Source organism: Macrotis lagotis, chromosome X, assembly GCF_037893015.1.
Source record: "Macrotis lagotis isolate mMagLag1 chromosome X, bilby.v1.9.chrom.fasta, whole genome shotgun sequence".
NCBI classification, from domain to species: Eukaryota; Metazoa; Chordata; class Mammalia; order Peramelemorphia; family Peramelidae; genus Macrotis; species Macrotis lagotis.
In genome coordinates, this window is record NC_133666.1 from 2,315,113 (window position 1) to 2,332,061 (window position 16,949).

Genomic DNA, 16,949 nt, shown 5'->3' on the forward strand with positions numbered 1-16,949 from the left:
CAATACCACTCCTGGGTCTACACCCTGAAGAGATGATGAAAAAGGGTAAAAACATCCCTTGTACAACAATATTCATAGCAGCCCTGTTTGTGGTGGCAAAGAATTGGAAATCAAGTAAATGTCCTTCAATTGGGGAATGGCTTAGCAAACTGTGGTCTATGTATGTCATGGAACACTATTGTTCTATTAGAAACCAGGAGGGATGGGGATTCAGGGAAGCCTGGAGGGATTTGCATGAACTGATGCTAAGTGAGATGAGCAGAACCAACCAGAAAATCATTGTACATCCTAACAGCAACATAGGGGTGATGATCAACCTTGATGGACTCACTCATTCCATCAGTGCAACAACCAGGGACAATTTGGAGCTGTCTGCAATGGAGAGTACCATCTGTATCCAGAGAAAGAATTGTGGAGTTTGAACAACGACTAAAGATGATTACCTTTAATTTTTTTTTAAAAAAAGGTTATCTTATGTAATTTTGCTGTCTCATATTTTATTTTTTCCTCAAGGATCGGATTTCTCTCTCAACACGTTCAGTTTGGATCAATCAATGTACAGCATGGAAACAATGTTAAGACTCTCAGACTGCCTTCTGGGGGGGGTGAGGGGAGGGAAGCCAGATTGGGGGGAAAAGTGTAAAATTCAAAAACAATTTTAAAAAATCCAAATTCCTTAGTCTAGCACTGAACATGTCCTGCCAGGTTTTGCCCCATGCCCCATGCCCCATGCCCCACGCTCTTCTTCCTTAGAGAACCTCCTTAGCTTCAGTTTAGGAACCTCTTCTTCCCTTTTCTCCCCCCTTCTTCCTCCTCCTTCCTTTTCCCTCCCTCCTTCCTCCTCCTCACCTTGCTCTTCTTCCTTCTTCTCCCAGAGCCCTCCTCCAGCTGAACATGTTCTTGCTCTCTTCCCATCATCCTCAAGCTCTCCCTCGATCTGGATCTGCCCTTTGCCCTCATCCCATCCTACCTCATATTAGCATCACCCCCAGCCACTAGGACATCAACTCGCCAAGGTCAGGGGCACAGCACAATGCTTATCTATCAGAAGTGCTAGATGAGCATTTGGGTCCTGAAATGTGGGGCAACCAGGGATTTCTCTCAGGATGATGCCACCTGAGACATAGACCTTATTCAGTCTACGACCTACCCACCTCGATCCAAGGATTGGTATCCTGGGTGCTCCAGGCATTGATAGACCCAGCATAATTCAGTCTGGCCAGCTTTGGGGCCCACTGGCCTGCATCAAACAGAAGGGAAAGAGATTTGAAGCATCTGCTATTTGTTCACACCTCTTCCCTTCCCCACTCCATGGTTCCTGACAGTCTTGGCCGCTTCAGTTTCTGGCAATGAATTCATGTGAAAATGGTCTACCTCTCCTTTTGCATTGGAGACTTGAGAAAGCAGGGGCACATACTGGTAGCTGGTTTTGCTTAGCTGTTCTGGGTTAGGGGTTGGGGTGGTTTGGGGAGGGGGTTATAAGGGAAGCTTCACTGGAGGGGATGACTAATTTGCCAACAAAACTCTTCAAAACAAAAACAAATAAAAGAGTTGGATGAGAGGGACTTAAAGGGTACCCCCCCCCCCCCAGCTCGCCTTTCTAACAGTCTACGAAATAAGGTAAGGTTGCCAGGTCAGAGAAGGCCATGCCCAATCATGGTCTCTTAAACTGGATGGGCAGATCAAAGTGAGGCTTATATGCTTCAGGAACTGCATTATTCTGAGATCTGAATGTCACTCTCTAAGTTGGAGTTGGCTGGCAAACAGGCCCAGAAAGAAGAGCCCTCAGGCCACAAGGTAGTTGCCAACCTGGGTCCTTGATGGGGAGTTCCAATTTCTTTGGATGAAACTTTGCTAGCAAGAAAGCAGTCATTCTCCCTAGTTGTGGGGCTGGTTCCCCTTCAGCCTGCCACATAACCAGCTGGCTCCTTTGCAGGGACCTCTCCCTTGTCCTTATTCTTTTTTTTTTTAGTAATTTCTTTTTTAAAAATTTTTTATTTATTTAAGGTAATGGGGGTTAAGTGACTTACCCAAGGTCACACAGCTACCCAAGGTCACACAGCTAGTCCTTATTGATTCTCAGAACAATTTGTTAGTGACTTAGGTCAAAGGTTTGGTAGGCAAGTCAAAGAAAGGCCAGGGAGTCCTTGAGCCATTTCACCATTTCCCATAGAATATCCCCCAAATCTTAATGCAGTCTTCAACTTCAATAGCTGAGAACTGACCTAAGACTTTGGGGACACTGTGAATTAGAAAGAGCTACATGAAAATCTCTCAGATGCTGAGGACCGGTGGGAAACGATTAAGCCCTGAGGAGGTGAGCTGTGTACCCTGGCAACCAGGGAGGGATAGCAGGCAGGCCTCCCAGCTAGTGAGTCAATGGAGTGGCATGTGGCATGCATATCTAACCCACCAGTGGAGTTGGGATCATGAAGCATGGCTAGAGCGAGGCTAATGGGCAAACCATGACTGGCACAGAGACACGAGAAAGCACCCAGGCTCACATACCATATTGTCCAGAAGCTGTGATCTGAGAATCAGCAATCTGGCCAGAGCCCATTCCCAGAGCATTGCGACACTCTACAAAGGAACCACAGAGAGAGGGAAAAATGGAGAGAGCAACAGGCTTTGGACTATAGCTCCTGTACAGTTGACTGAGTTCAGTCTTCAGAGCAAGCCCCAGACCAAGCCCTTTCTCCAAGGGAAGGGGATGGCCCCTTCTAGAGGATCAGGCCCAGAGCCAGCTTCTCCATGAGATCACAGAAAAGGGTCCCAATTCCCATTTTTTTCAGGACTCTGAGATGTAGTTCCCCCAGCCTGGGGACTCAGACTCCCTGAAGGGAGAGGCTCTCCTAACTAATTTCTCTTGGGGTCTTCATTAATCATTTTACTTCAGAAACTTTTGCTTTAAGTCTGGAGATCATGTTCTCTAGTATAGAAACTAGAAACAAAAAGATGAGAAGCTCGGATGTTTCTAGGTTATCAGTTACCATCATTCCATACCCTGCCCCTTGAGAACTGAGCTCTTTGTTGACCTTTCCATTGGATTTCTCAATCTCTGGGCATTGCCATGGCCATTATTATTCATTCAGGTCCCTGACACTTTTTGGATCTCTTCAGTTATCTGCACTTGCATTTCCTCCACCACAGAATTCTCCATACCATGAAATTAGAGGCCAAGACCCTCTCCCAAGAAATGATGTGGCCACAGTGAATTGATTGCTCTTTTCAGTGACTGGGAGATGGTTTGAACATAGACAGCAAATGTCAGATGCATAGGGGCTGTAGAACAACCTAGGGGTTTCATATCACCTGATCTAAGGGCACAATCTAACCATCATTGGTCTGAACTTGCCCAGATGCTTAGAATTATTTAACACATCAGGGATGGAGGTTCATGTTCAGAGAGATTCCGAAGGGACCTCTTGGCTGATGGTGTGAGCACAAGACCACCTAGGAGATGGCTCAGATAGTGGACTCCCACACTGGATGATTCACATAATGACACACCTCCTTTCTGCAGATTAAGACAGCACGCATACAGGTGATCTGACTTGTCCTCTGGCAGTGTCCCAGCATGTGATCAGAGTGTCCACCAAATTTATACACAGCACACAGGTATCATAGCTCAGAGTTCCCAAGACGCCAGGTAAGGATTAAGAATTTTCCTTACTGGCACCTCCCAAAATCATTCAGTCACATCTACTCCTTTGAGATTTCCTGCCTCCATTCTCATCACCTAGTCCACACTTTTGTTGCCATGTCCTCCCGTTCTCTTCCCCCTCCTTGGGCATGGGGTTTAGTACCCACAACTCCAAGCTCAATGCTAAAGGAATAGGAGAGAGAGCCTTCCTATCCACCCTGTGCTCACTCTTGAGAACTTGGATATCTAAGTTGCTCTCCTTTTACCCTCTTGCACACTTTGGCCTCCCAGCACTCATTAACCTTCTCAGCTGCCATGGCTTCCATCTCATTGCTCTCCTAGCCACCCACTGGCACCTCCATATATGAACTTGGAAGTTTCTATCTCTGATCACAGTCTTCTATCCTTCCATCTTTATCCTGACTACAACCTTCTTGAATCTCTTGGGTTCTTCTCTCCCCCCCCCCCACCCCCATGATGCTCTGCTTAGCTCTGGATCTACCTTCCTTCCAGTCAAGTCATTTCAGAGTTGGAAGGGATCTCAGCAGCCATCTAGCCATGTGATCATCCAAGGAACCTCAATCACATCAATAGTCTTTACTACAAACTCACATTAGCAAACATCAACTGGGCCCTCATCGCTTCCCAGAGATCCTTTGATTCTCTGTTGATTCCTCACATCCCACTCTCTGCAGCACCTGTTCTATAATTTTTTTTTATAATTTTTTTAGGGTTTTTTTGCAAGGAAATGGGGTTAAGTGGCTTGCCCAAGGCCACTCAACTAGGTAATTATGAAGTGTCTGAGGTCACACATTTGAACTCAGGTACTCCTGACTCCAGGGCCGGTGCTGTATCCACTGCGCCACCTAGCCGCCCCTGCAGCACCTTTTCTAGACCTCCTCTTTCTTCGTCTACTAACCACCTTGCCCCATTTTTCTTAGCAGAAGACCTCACATTCTATTACCAAGAAAAATGGAGACCATCTGTGGTGAGTTCCATCCATTCCTTTACTTTCCACTTCAAATACATCTACATTATCCTCTAGTCTTCCTTCCTTTCAATTTTGCCACCAAAGATTTTAGTTCCATTCTCTTCCATCTCTGGCAGCTTGCTCTCTTGATTATTTCTCTTTTTCATCTTTAATTTTCCTTTATCTACTGATTTCTTCTCTGTGTGCTCAGATCTCATAACATTTGACCTTCCCATCCCTTATAGCTACCTTCCTATGTCCCTTGTCCTTTTCATTTAGGCAATAAGTATTATTAAATGCTATGTCCAATACTCTGATAAGTATTGAGAAGTCAAAGGAAGGCAAAATACTCCAGAAGCTTGGAACTGGAGGGACTAGTGAGAGGAACAGCCAGGAGAAAGGTTAAAGCCAAGAGTCCAGTTTAGAAAAGGCTCTAAAACCCAGAGGATTTTATAGGTAAAAGGGAGCCATTAACCTTCACTGACTAGGGAGAAGGGATGCTATGGTCAGACCTGAGCTTTAGGAAGAACAGAGTGGGGAGAGACTTAACCCAAGGAGGCTAGAGAAATGATGGTGGCAATGTCACAGGAGAGAAAGGCTGTATATAAGAGATATTGTAAAGTTGTATTTGCAGATCTTTCCTATAGATTGAAGATGGGGAGGGAGTGGGGAGTAACAATGACAACCCCGCCAAGGATGTGAGCCTGAGTGCCTTCAACAGTAAAAGGGAAAGATGGAAGCATCTGGAGAATGCAACTAATGAGGGCTTGTTTTAGGGTGGAGGTGGCTCCTAGAAAGTAGGGTCACTTTTCATTGGTGCCTTCATTTCCTCACGTCCTTCAGTAGAGTATAAGATCCTTGGGGACAGGGAATTTGGAGACTAGCTTGAGTGTGTGTGTGTGTGTGTGTGTGTGTGTGTGTGTGTGGCAACTGCTTAATAAATGTGCATGATACATTACCAAGATACCTACACACACACACACTTCCTTCTCACCCTTTGGGCCATGCATGGGAGAAGAGAGATGTCCCAAGAGCTTTGAATTTCCTTTCTATTTGACTCCAGGACGGCCATTTAGGTTTAGGAAAAACTCCCTAACTGACTGGTCTGCACCTCCCAGTTGGGATTCGGCAGAAAAGAATTCCAGACTCATCTGAGGAGAACCATTTGTAAGCTGTTGGTTCCAGATTAGCTCCGATGTCGAGTTTCAACTTGACTTGTACTTTTCTCTCATTATCTGTGGATTGCAACCTCCTACTTCTCCATTAGCCTACTAGACATTTCACAAGCATCCTTTTGAAATATAAATCTCTGGCTTTCCTTTGGGGAGTTGTAGACTCCAATTGTACCTATGTTCTAGAACTGGAAACTATACAAGATTTATTCAAACAAAGCCCCAAACCCAATTTCATCTGGTGTTCAGTGGCCATTTAGAACTCTATGCCTATGTCATAATCCTAGGTTCTTAAAATATCTCTTTGTGTGGGCAACCACACCTATTGTCGACTCCTTGGCTATTTTTTGGTTTTGTCTCTTGTCTGCCATGAGATGTTGGCGGTTCGACTTGAGGATCTTTCCCCTTTGGGGCCTCACTTTCCTTCTCTCCAAGGCCCTTTCCAAGGAAATGTTCCATGGTTCCAAGAGCTGGGGCCTAGAGCTGTCAGTGTCTAGTCCCAGGCCTAGGACAGCCAGCAACCTAAGGAAGCTGGGTGAGCTACTTACGCTTGTTGTACACCAGGAGGATGGCGCTCATCCCAGCCTGTTGGTGCTCACCGATCATGCACTCAACCCGCCACAGTCCTACTTGAGATGGCTGCATCTCTACTGTCTCAAAAGCACCTTTTTTAAAAGAGAGAAACAGGGTGTGTGAAGGAGATGTACTCTTTCTGAGTCAGTTATGGCCTCACTATCTCATGACTCTGAAGTCTCATGTCACTGTCTTTTCTGGTGACTGTCCCAGGCCACCATGGCTCAAAAGTGAGCCATTCAAGAAGTGCAGCAAGATGACTATCTTTTGATCTGGAGCATTAGAGACTCCCCCGGCCCAACTCTAGACTTCATTTTTCATTGATGTTAGGGTTATTTGTATGATACAATGGCCAGTGAAGTCTAAGGACCAGAGTTTTTTTCCTCATGATGGGAACTAGAAGCCCAGGGGCTGCTCTTTGGAGTCAGCTTGAAAACTTGGAAAGAGAAGATTTGGTCCCGCCTTCCCAAGTCACAGGGTGTCATCTTTACAGGCCATATGTGGACCCTCTGGCTTTACGACCTAGAGGCTGTTGCTTAGCCATTGGAGGAACCATAAGAACTACATGCCTCCCACATCTGAGGGGCTTTGAAGAGGAGATGTAAAAAAGTGGAGACATCATGCCTATACTATAGAATGAGCAAACTCATTGGGAACACAGGACACACACATACATACATACATACACACATTCAGCCACTCACACATATCCATCCATACATGCATGCATGCATGCAGAAAGACTTCTAAACATATCTCAAGTGGCTGATGTCAGTTTGCAAAGGGTTCCTGGGAGAAGTGAGTCCATCTCAAATTGCTTTGGAATGGGGGAAAGATTGGGGAAGAGGAAGAAGGGCATTGTAGACAACAGGAGCACCATGGACCAGCTCATACCAGGATAGAGATTGTAGACTGCCATTTTGTATTCTTTCTTTGTCCTTACAGTGAATACTTGGCCACTGAAGTGAATAGAGTAAATATTTTCATTGCTTCCCATGCTAAGCAGATACCACCGGATCCTTTGGTGTTGAGCCATCACCAATCCAGGCAATGTATCCTTCACATAACCATTGATTGCTAGAGAAGGAGAACACAGGAAAAATGAATTTGACCTTCTGGAGCAGCTGGAGAGTAAAAGGCTCAAATTATGCAGAAAGAGCTAGATGGATGGATGCAAAGGAGACTGATGGTGACATTTCTAATTGGAAAGATGCTACCTCTACACCAAAGATAAAGTCCAAGTGCTCTTGTAGCTACAGCTATCACATAGGCACAGGTCTACAAAGAGCATCATGAGGCTTCAATGGCTGCAGCAGCAATAGCCTTCTTAGGGAGCAGGAGGCTCGTGGCCATAGTCTTTCCTTACCATAAAAGCGGTTGTTCCTTTGAAAACCAGGGTCATCCAATTGGACCTTGCAAGGAAGCTTGCAGTTCCTCTCCATGTTCTCAGTGAAATACCAGCTCTTGGTTTCATCAAAGATGGTGAAGAACAGAGTAAATTCCTGGACAGTCAACTGTCTTCCATGAGATGGATTCAGTTTGTTAGGGTGACAAATCAGCATTGGCCCAATCAACCCTGAGTGCAGATCTTTTTCCTAGGAAAGGGTGGGGAGAAAACCACACAAAGTCACTGAGGACAAAAGAGGTAACTAAACGAGGTTCTGAAGCCAGGTCATTTGACTCCAGGTACTGTTATCTTTCCACTGTGTCTAGCATTCAACAAAATGGGGAGGTCTGCACTTTAACCTCAAGTATATTTAATTTTCTCCCACAGTCAATCAGCATTCATTTCAATATTCATTTTTGGACTATTTTCCCTCCCTCTTTTTCCTCCCCTCTCCCCAAGCAATCTGATATAGGTTAATTTTTCTTCTTCTTCTTCTTCTTCTTCTTCTTCTTCTTCTTCTTCTTCTTCTTCTTCTTCTTCTTCTTCTTCTTCTTCTTTTTAAGGGTTTTGCAAGGCAAACGGGGTTAAGTGGCTTGTCCAAGGCCACACAGCTAGGTGATTATGAAGTGTCTGAGGCCGGATTTGAACTCAGGTTCTCCTGACTCCAGGGCCGGTGCTCTATCCACGGTGCCACCTAGCCACCCTGATAGAGGCTAATTTTTCCCAATCATGCTAAACATATTTCCATATTAGTCATGTGGTGAAGGAAGAATCAGAAAAAAAGGGACAAACCCTGGAAAAGAAAAAAATCTGAATTTTTAAAAAGTGAAAAAAGGTAGGCTTCGGTTGGCATTCAGGTTCCATAGTTTCTTTCTCTAGATGTGGATGCCATTTTCCAACACAAGTCTTTGAGAATTGTCTTTGATAATTGTATTGCCGAGAAGAGTTATGTCGATCATAGTTGATCATTGCACAATGTCTAACCTCGAGTATAATGATCCTTCCCAGGGATCGGCACTTCACCAGAATCTGAAGCTTGGAGTCAGAAGAATGACTCTTCACCATGGCTATTTCAGGCAGTAGCTGAACCCAGAGAAGAGTTCCATGCTATCCATCCCATTCCATGCCCGGACAGATCCTGTTGATCCTTGGAAGATCGACAAGCTATCCTGTGTCCTTCCTAAAACTTGGCGCTCCAACCTGAACACACTATTCTAGACATGGTCTGAATGGAACAGAATATAGTGGAACCATGACCTTCCTATTTGAGGGCACTCTGAATTCAACTTAACCTACAGCTTTTTAAGGGTGACCGCATCCCACTGGGAACTCATATAGAGATCACTAAAACCCCAAGATCCTTTTCAGACCAACTGCTATCCATCTAGGCTTCCTCCATCATGTGTGTATATGTCTGAAGTTGATCTTTTGAACCCATGTGGAAGACTTTACATTGATCCTTATCAGGTTTCACCCTCTGGGATTCAGTCCAGTCTTCTAGCCTACCAAGATCTTTTTTGGATCCTGCTTGTCTTTGAGTATCTTACCCTCCCTACTAGATATTTACAGCATCTGCCAGTTTGATGAACAGTTCATTGATGGCTTTAGCTAAGTCCTTGATCAAAATGTGGAAAAGCCAAACTGGACAAACTGGACATACCCACCAAGCTGGCCATGACCACTGACTGCTACCACTGAATAACAGAATTGTTGAAGTGCTGAAGGATCCAACCACTCCTCATCTCCATTGAGAATGTGTTAGGAGAGCTTATGCACAATGGTGGCACCTCAGACCATTCCACATGTAGTTCTAGATAAGAAATAAATAGCTCTTCACTTACCAGGTCGACATCAGAGAAATAAGCCCAGGCCTTACAGTCAAACTCCTGGTCAATAGGTGCCATATGGGGCTCCACCTTCCAAGAATATGTTTTAGTCTCTTCAGGTTTAACTTCTTTCTTTCTAAAATCACCTTCTTGCCCCTGATGTTCCTCATAGGAAATGAGGCTAGAATAGAAGGAGTAAGGCCGAGAAGCCTGGTTCTTGAAAGTGACCTGCGATAGAGAAAGGATGCAAACATTTCCACTGAAACAGGTGAGATCCTTGGGGCATGTTTCTGATTCAATCTGCCTGCTGTCCCCTCCGAGTCCCACTTTCATGGTTGTTTCCTCTGGGTTCTCTCGCTCAATCCCAGATCTCTGAGGGTCCTGAGATCTGCCCACCTCTCCTCTCCCCTATAGTCAGTAAACATTTATCAAGCACCTACCATGGACCAGGAACTGAAGTAAGCGTTGAGGAGGTAAAGGCAAAAGATAGGCCCTGCCTGTAACAGAACCTCTATTCTCTTTTTGTTGTTGTTTTTGGCAAGGCAATGGGGTTAAATGACTTGCCCAAGGTCACACAGCTAGGTCATTATGAAGTGTCTGAATCAGGATTTGAACTTAGGTCCTCCTCACTCCAGGACCGAGGGCTCTATTCACCACACCACCTAACTGCCCCAAGTGCTTCCATTCTAATAAGGGAGATGACATACAGACAGCTCTGTGCAGACAAGTACAGGCAGGAGAAATTGCAGATAATCTACTAGAGAAGGCACTGGAATGAAGAGAGAATGGGAATGGTTTCCTACAGAAGGGGGGATTTTAGCTGGGACTTGAAGGGAGCCAGGAAAGCCCAGAGGCAGAGATGGAGGGGGGGAGCAGCCAGGCAGGAGGAGGCAAAACAGCCAGAGGAAAAACCTGGAGTCAGGAGATGGGGGGTGTGAAGGGCAAGAAAAGGATCTTTATATTTGATCATGGAGGTGATGGGCAAACCACTGGAGTCTATTGAGTGATTCAACCTGTACTTTAGGGAAATCCCTTTGGTGGCTCAATGGGGAATGAATCCAGGCATGAGGTGATGAGGGTCTGCACCTGGGGATGGCAATGTCAGAAGAGAGAGGCTTCAAAGATGAAGTTGGCAGACCTTGGCAACAAATTGGATATGGTGGCTGAGAGGGAGTAAGGAGCCCAAGATGGCTCCTGGGTTGTGAGCCTGGGGGACTGAGATGATGATGGTGACCTCAAAAGTAATAGGAGCATTTAGAAGAAGGAATGATTTGGGTGGAAAGAGAATGAGTTCTGTTTTGGACATGTTGAGTCTAAGATGTCAAGACATCCCGGTAAAGATGTCTAAAAGGTGGTTGGAGGTTGGAGACTGAAGGTCAGAGGGCAGACTTGAGAATCAAGGCAACGAGATAATCACTGAATCCATGATGAAACCACTGAGTGAAGTAGTGTATAGAGAGAAGAGGGTCTAAGACAGAGAGACCTGAGAGCCACCCACAGTTCATGGGTATGGCCTGGAGAAGGATTCAACTGAGGAATGATCAGAGAAGTAAGAGGAGAACCAGAAGGGTGGAGCCCATCCTGAAAACCTGGAGAGGAGAAGCAAGGAGAAGAGAGTGATGGACAGTTTCAAAGACTGCATAGACATCGAAGAGAATGAAGGTTGAGAAAGAGCAATGAGATTTGGCAATCAAGATCCTATTAGTAATTTTGGAGAGATCAATTTTAGTGGATGGATTATAAGGAGTAAAGAAAAGAGGGAGAGGAGAAGAAGTGGAAGCTCCTAGTGTAGACAGTCTTTTCAAGGAGTCTAGACACAAAAGACAGGAGAGATATAGGATAAAGGGGAAGGTGGAAGGGTCAAGTGAGAGTTTTTTTCAGGATAGGGGAGATATAAGCAGTGAAGAATGAGCCAGGAGAGATTGAAGAAGAGTGAAAAAGTAGAGATAATTGCAGGGGTAATCTGGTGGAGGAGAAAGGGTGGAATGGGATTGGCCTTGTTAAGGAGAAGGGTCACCTCTTCATGGAAGTCAAAGGGTGAAGGAGATAGTGGCAGAAGGCATCTGAATGATGAGATGAGGGGGAGAAGAAACAAAGCTCTCTTTGAATAGTCTCAATTTTTTTCAATAAAATCTCAGGCAAGGTTCTTCGTTGAGAAGTTGAGGGGAGGAAAACCATGGCAGGCTTGAGGAAGGATAAAAAGATTTGAAAGTGGAAGAGCCTCTGTGGAGAGTGGGAGAGGGAGTTGATAAGGGAGGTATAGTTGGATTGCTGAGCAGCGGTGAGAGCCCATTTGAGATGTAATGTCAATTTGTAGTGGCCCCAGTCAGAATAGCTAATTTCCTCTAGCTATGTTCAACAACACACCAACAGGAGCAAAAGTAGAGAAGGGTAAGCGTGATCCAAGGCTGAGGCTTGGCAGACAAGGGACTCAAGAGAAAAGGACAGTGTAGAGTTGAATTAGTTCACTAAGGGGTCAAGATGGAGAAAAGAGGTGAATACAGTGATACAAAGGTGATGGTCTGGGAGAGAACTGAGGGGTCAAGGGACCAGAGATCATGGAGAAATAACAAGAATGGGGTTGCAAGCAGAAATGGAGTGACAACAGATTTTGATCCGAATTCACAAATATGAATCTCTGAATTCATAGACATGGAGTGGAGGTGGTACAACTGTGGAGATGTAAGATGAGGGGTATGTCGATCTGTTATAGTTAAAGTGGACTGGAAGAAGAGCTCATGTGAAACGAGTAATATAAGGACCTCGGAGCTCAAAAATGTTCAAGAGTGTTAGTGTGGATGTTGACATCTCCTAGGATGAAGGCCGGAGTTTGGGAGGAGAGATTGTGAGCGGGGCACTCAATTCATTGAGGAAAGAAGGGGAGAAGAGACAAGAGCTACTATGAGAGAATATTTGTAAAGTACTTGGCACACCGCCTGGAAAAACAGATTTGTTCCCTTCCTTCTTGCCTATGTAATCACAAGATCTTAGCTCAGGACCTGGAAGGGTCCCCAGAGGCCTTGCAGTCCAAGACCTTTATTTTTTTTAAAAAGCAAAGCAGGAAACTGAGGCCCAAGGAGTTGATTGACATGCCAAAGATACCTAGGAAGCAGGCGACAGAAACAGGATTTGGGCCTAGGTCCCGTGCCTCCAGGTTGGGGTTCTTAATAACTTATGCCTCTTCCCAGTCACATAGATTTTAAGTATCACAGAAGCCTAGTGTTCCTGAGAAAGTTAGTCCAATGGTCAAGATCCATTTTGGGGGTCAACAAGATCATTTAAAAAAGTCTTTTGGTTCCTAAAAGCCTGGAATTTCAATGACTTTGCCAGGAAGGTATAAAAATAAAGTTCTCCTATAAGAATGTTCTATCACCTTCAAATGAAGTCAATTCATGAACTTTTTTTGGCAAGGCAATGGGGTTAAGTGGCTTGCCCAAGTTTACACAGCTAGGAAATTATTAAGTGTCTGAGGCCGGACTTGAACTCAGGTCCTCCTGACTCCAGGGTCAGTGCTCTATCCACCTAGCTGCCCCCAATACATTAACTTTTATTACAAATGGAAATGAAAAAATACAGGTAAACCCAAGAAGCCGCTTGGAGCCCAATGCCTTCTGGCTTCTTTGCCAGGCAGTGCTGGTGAATCAAAGGAAGCATCTGTGATAGTTGATGCTGCTACAAGCACCTCTACCTGAGGGTACCCTGGCCTTCTTCCCCAAACAGAACCTTAGAAAGCTCAGAAGCTGATTCAGATATGCAGCATCAGCCAGATTTTGTCAAGGTATCCATGCCAAGATACACAGAGGGCGATGGGAGGAAGGGAGGCCAAACAATCGGGTCCCAGCCCTTCTTATCTCCATTGGTCGTTTGGTCCTTTAGGCCTGTCCAACTCTTATGGACCATAGCTTGCCAAATACATGAGGTTTTTCTTGGCAAAGATACTGGAGTGGTTGGCCATTTCCTTCTGCATCCAATCTCTATTCCTGCTCTGCCCCTAAAATCACCCACCTGCTATTTTGCCAGTCTGCACTGTCACTCTGAGTTTCTTTCCAGAACACTGATCTATGGCCACCTTTGGGGCTGGTCTCTCCACATGACTCACTGCCTCTTTTTGGCTGTCCCTAATACCACCTAAACCTAACTTTGGTCTTGGGGGAACCATGGAGAAACATGCCTTTTGTACATTCCTAGACCAGTAGAATTTGGGAGAAATGGATTCCTCCAGGCCTCTGGCAGATCTAGAAGCTAGATCTGACTTAGTTGATATTTCTTGGCACATGCTCAGCTCTGGGGTAGTAGACTTTAGCCAGAGTTGCCCCGTGAGATTGGCTGCTGACTCCCCATCCCCTCCATTATCTAGACAAGATCTACATGGGTTCCACAACAGTCTCAGGAGGTAATACCCAGATTATGTGTAATGCCCCCTTTGATAGATGAAGAAACAGTGAAGAATAGTGGCTTGCCCAAAGTCACTGCTATTCAAAGTCTAGGTCAGGATCAGAATTCAAATTCTCAGAAGGGATCTGACCTGACCTATTGGGAAAGTAGTCCAGAATGGGGTCATTCATTGGGGTTGTTGCTGTCATTATCATCATCATCCCATCATCATGTAGCTTTTTCTTTTGATGCATATTTTCCCAACTCACCACAATGTAGTCTTCAACTTCTGCTCTGATATATGGCCCCAGGAGTCCCAGGTGTTCAGTCAACTCCCCACGGTCCAGAGGCTCCGTAAAGGAGCCATCAGCAAACTCTTGGAAAACCACTTTCTTATATTTCCAGGCACTGCCATTTTGTACACTAAGGGAAGACAGAGAGAAACCAACCAGCTGTCAGTGATCTCCTAGCCAAATGAAACCTCCTAGGGTTGCTGCACTGTCTCTGCTCAGCACATTCAGGAAGAGACCTCAGAGGAGGCCTCTGATATGCGGGAGGGACCTCAGAGGAGGCCTCCAGCATGCAGGAGGGACCTCAGAAGAGGCCTCTGAACATGCAGGAGAGACCTCCTAGAAGCAGTCACATCTGCTCCTACTCAAGTGGTCATTCTCATGGATATTATTCTATTCATTTACAAAGCATATGGAAATTGGAGGCTACATACAAAGTGGCTGGACTTCTAAAGCTAAGCCTTTTCTGTTTATATGTTTTGTTCCCAAAGTGCTCAAGTCAGAGTGATTGAGGCACAGGTCCTCTGACCTGTTGGGTCACTCCTGGATAGTTCTGTTCATCATGGCTGTGACAGTTCAGGAAAGACACTGACCAGAAGGGTGACCAGAGGAGAGAGGTGGGGCTGTCGTTTCCCTTGTTTTGGACACCAATCTCAATCCTCACATGTATCTTTAATGTCATTCATGTGGCCACTGTCTCCAGGGCACAGATAGCCGGCATCTCAACTCTGCCTCACCATGGGCATTTCTTGATCTCCATATAAGCTCTCCAAAACACATTGAAGGTCTGCCTCCCTCTGGATTCTTCACTATTCCTTGGATGCTGGTAGAGTTCTCAGGTTATACAGCTGTTTCTCCTTTTCTAGTCAAAGATTTTAACTCAATTCAATTCAATGACATTTCTTCCAGGTCTTTCGGGTGTAAGGGCCTGGGCTAGGTGTGGGATGGCTCTTGCACTTTTTGTTCAAGCACCTTGCTTGAAACCCAGCCTACCACATTGCCACCTGTTCGCTCAGGCCTATAACCCAGTTCAAGGGAATGGCAGGTCAGCTATATGGGGTGCAGTGGATACAGTACTGGCCTAGACTCAGGAAGACCTGAGTTCAAATCTGTCTCAGATGCTAGCTATGCAACTCTGGATTAGGCAATTAGGATTTCATTGGTGACCTTTCAGAGAACAGTTCTTTTTTTTCCTTTTTTTTTTGGTAAGGCAATGAGATTAAGTGACTTGCCCAAGGTCACACAGCTAGGTCATTATTAAATATCTGAGATCAGATTTGAACTCAGGTCCTCATGACCCCAGGGCTGGTGCTCTATCCACTGCACCATCTAGTGGCCATATGCTGTGTGACTCTGGGCAAGTCATTTAACCCCACTTGCCTCCTCCCCAAAAAAGGAAATGGATTAAATTTGACACAATTTGTTCTGGATGAAAACATGCTTATCTTCGAGACCATGCCTTCCTTTTCCAAGTCGTTATAATCGCTCTCGTGCCAATACATTCTAGGATTTTACCTGGAATCAAAGTCAAGGTCATAGATCATTAAAAATTGGGACATAGGGGCAGCTAGGTGGCGCAGTGGATAGAACACCAGCCCTGGAGTAGAGAGGACCTGAGTTCAAATTCAGCCTCAGACTCTTAATAATGACCTAGCTGTGTGACCTTGGGCAAGTCACTTAACCCCATTGCCTTGCAAAAAAAACAGAATTAAAATTGGGACATTTGCCCAGCTCCATGCCTTTGATGCTTCATACTAAATTCTGACTCTGCAATTCATCTTCCTCCCTACTCCTAGACTTGCAGAACAAGGTGAAGCTCTTGCTCACATGACAGATCAGACAACTGAAGGCAATTTTCAGGTCCCTCTGAATCATCTCTTCTTCAGGGTAAATAATCAAAATTCCTTCAACCAATCCTCATAAGGCATAGATACAAAGATCGTCACCATCTTGGTTGGCTCTGTGGAATATTCTCCAAGTTAGTCATGTCTACTTCAAACCGTATGGTCCAGAACCAAACACAATCAACCAGGCATAGGCTGACAGGGCAGAGATCTGTCTAGAACTGGATACCATGCCTTTCTTCTTTTTTTTTAATTTTTTTTTTGCAATGCAATGGGGTTTAACTCACACAGCTAGGCATTTATTAAGTGTCTGAGGTCACATTTGAACTCAGGTCCTCCTAACTTCAGGGCTGGTGCTCTATCCACTGCGCCACCTACCTGTCCCTACCATGCCTTTCTTAATGCAACCTCAAATAGCTTTCTATTCCTAATGGCTTGGCCACCTGCAGTCCCTATGCCATTCTCTCATCCCTTAGCTGAGAGGTAGAATGAAATCCATTTGCAGTCCTCTGCCTAATTACTCTTAGACCCTACCCTCACTCCTTTTTTTCCATTGTTATTGCTATCCTTTGTTTTCATCCTGCCTTAATTTCCCCCTTCCTTACCCCTTTCACAACTCCAAAAAATCATCCTTCTTTTAAAAACAGAAAGAGGGGTGGCTAGGTGGCACAGTGGATAAAGCACCGGCCCTGGAGTCAGGAGGACCTGGGTTCAAAGCTGGTCTCAGACACTTAATAGTTACCTAGCTGTGTGGCCTTGGGCAAGCTGCTTAACCCCATTTGCCTTGCAAAAACCTAAAAAAAACAGAAAGAAAGAAAAGAAAAAAATCAAAAAAACTGAGCAATACATTGAAAACCACCTGCCATTTGT

General features: G+C 45.1%; 1 protein-coding gene across 3 annotated transcripts in view; it reads right to left on the bottom strand.

The window, feature by feature from the left end:
- F8 (coagulation factor VIII) overlaps positions 1 to 16,949 on the bottom strand; it is a 114,237-nt gene that overhangs the window by 14,579 nt on the left and 82,709 nt on the right. For all 3 annotated transcript variants that reach the window (XM_074208206.1, XM_074208207.1, XM_074208205.1), the window contains 7 exons: positions 14,215 to 14,368; positions 9,587 to 9,799; positions 7,725 to 7,953; positions 7,253 to 7,435; positions 6,334 to 6,450; positions 2,509 to 2,580; positions 1,155 to 1,240 (listed from right to left, as the gene is read on the bottom strand). In XM_074208206.1, coding sequence (XP_074064307.1) covers positions 1,155 to 1,240; positions 2,509 to 2,580; positions 6,334 to 6,450; positions 7,253 to 7,435; positions 7,725 to 7,953; positions 9,587 to 9,799; positions 14,215 to 14,368 — 1,054 coding nt within the window. The remainder of the gene's footprint in view (positions 1 to 1,154; positions 1,241 to 2,508; positions 2,581 to 6,333; positions 6,451 to 7,252; positions 7,436 to 7,724; positions 7,954 to 9,586; positions 9,800 to 14,214; positions 14,369 to 16,949) is intronic.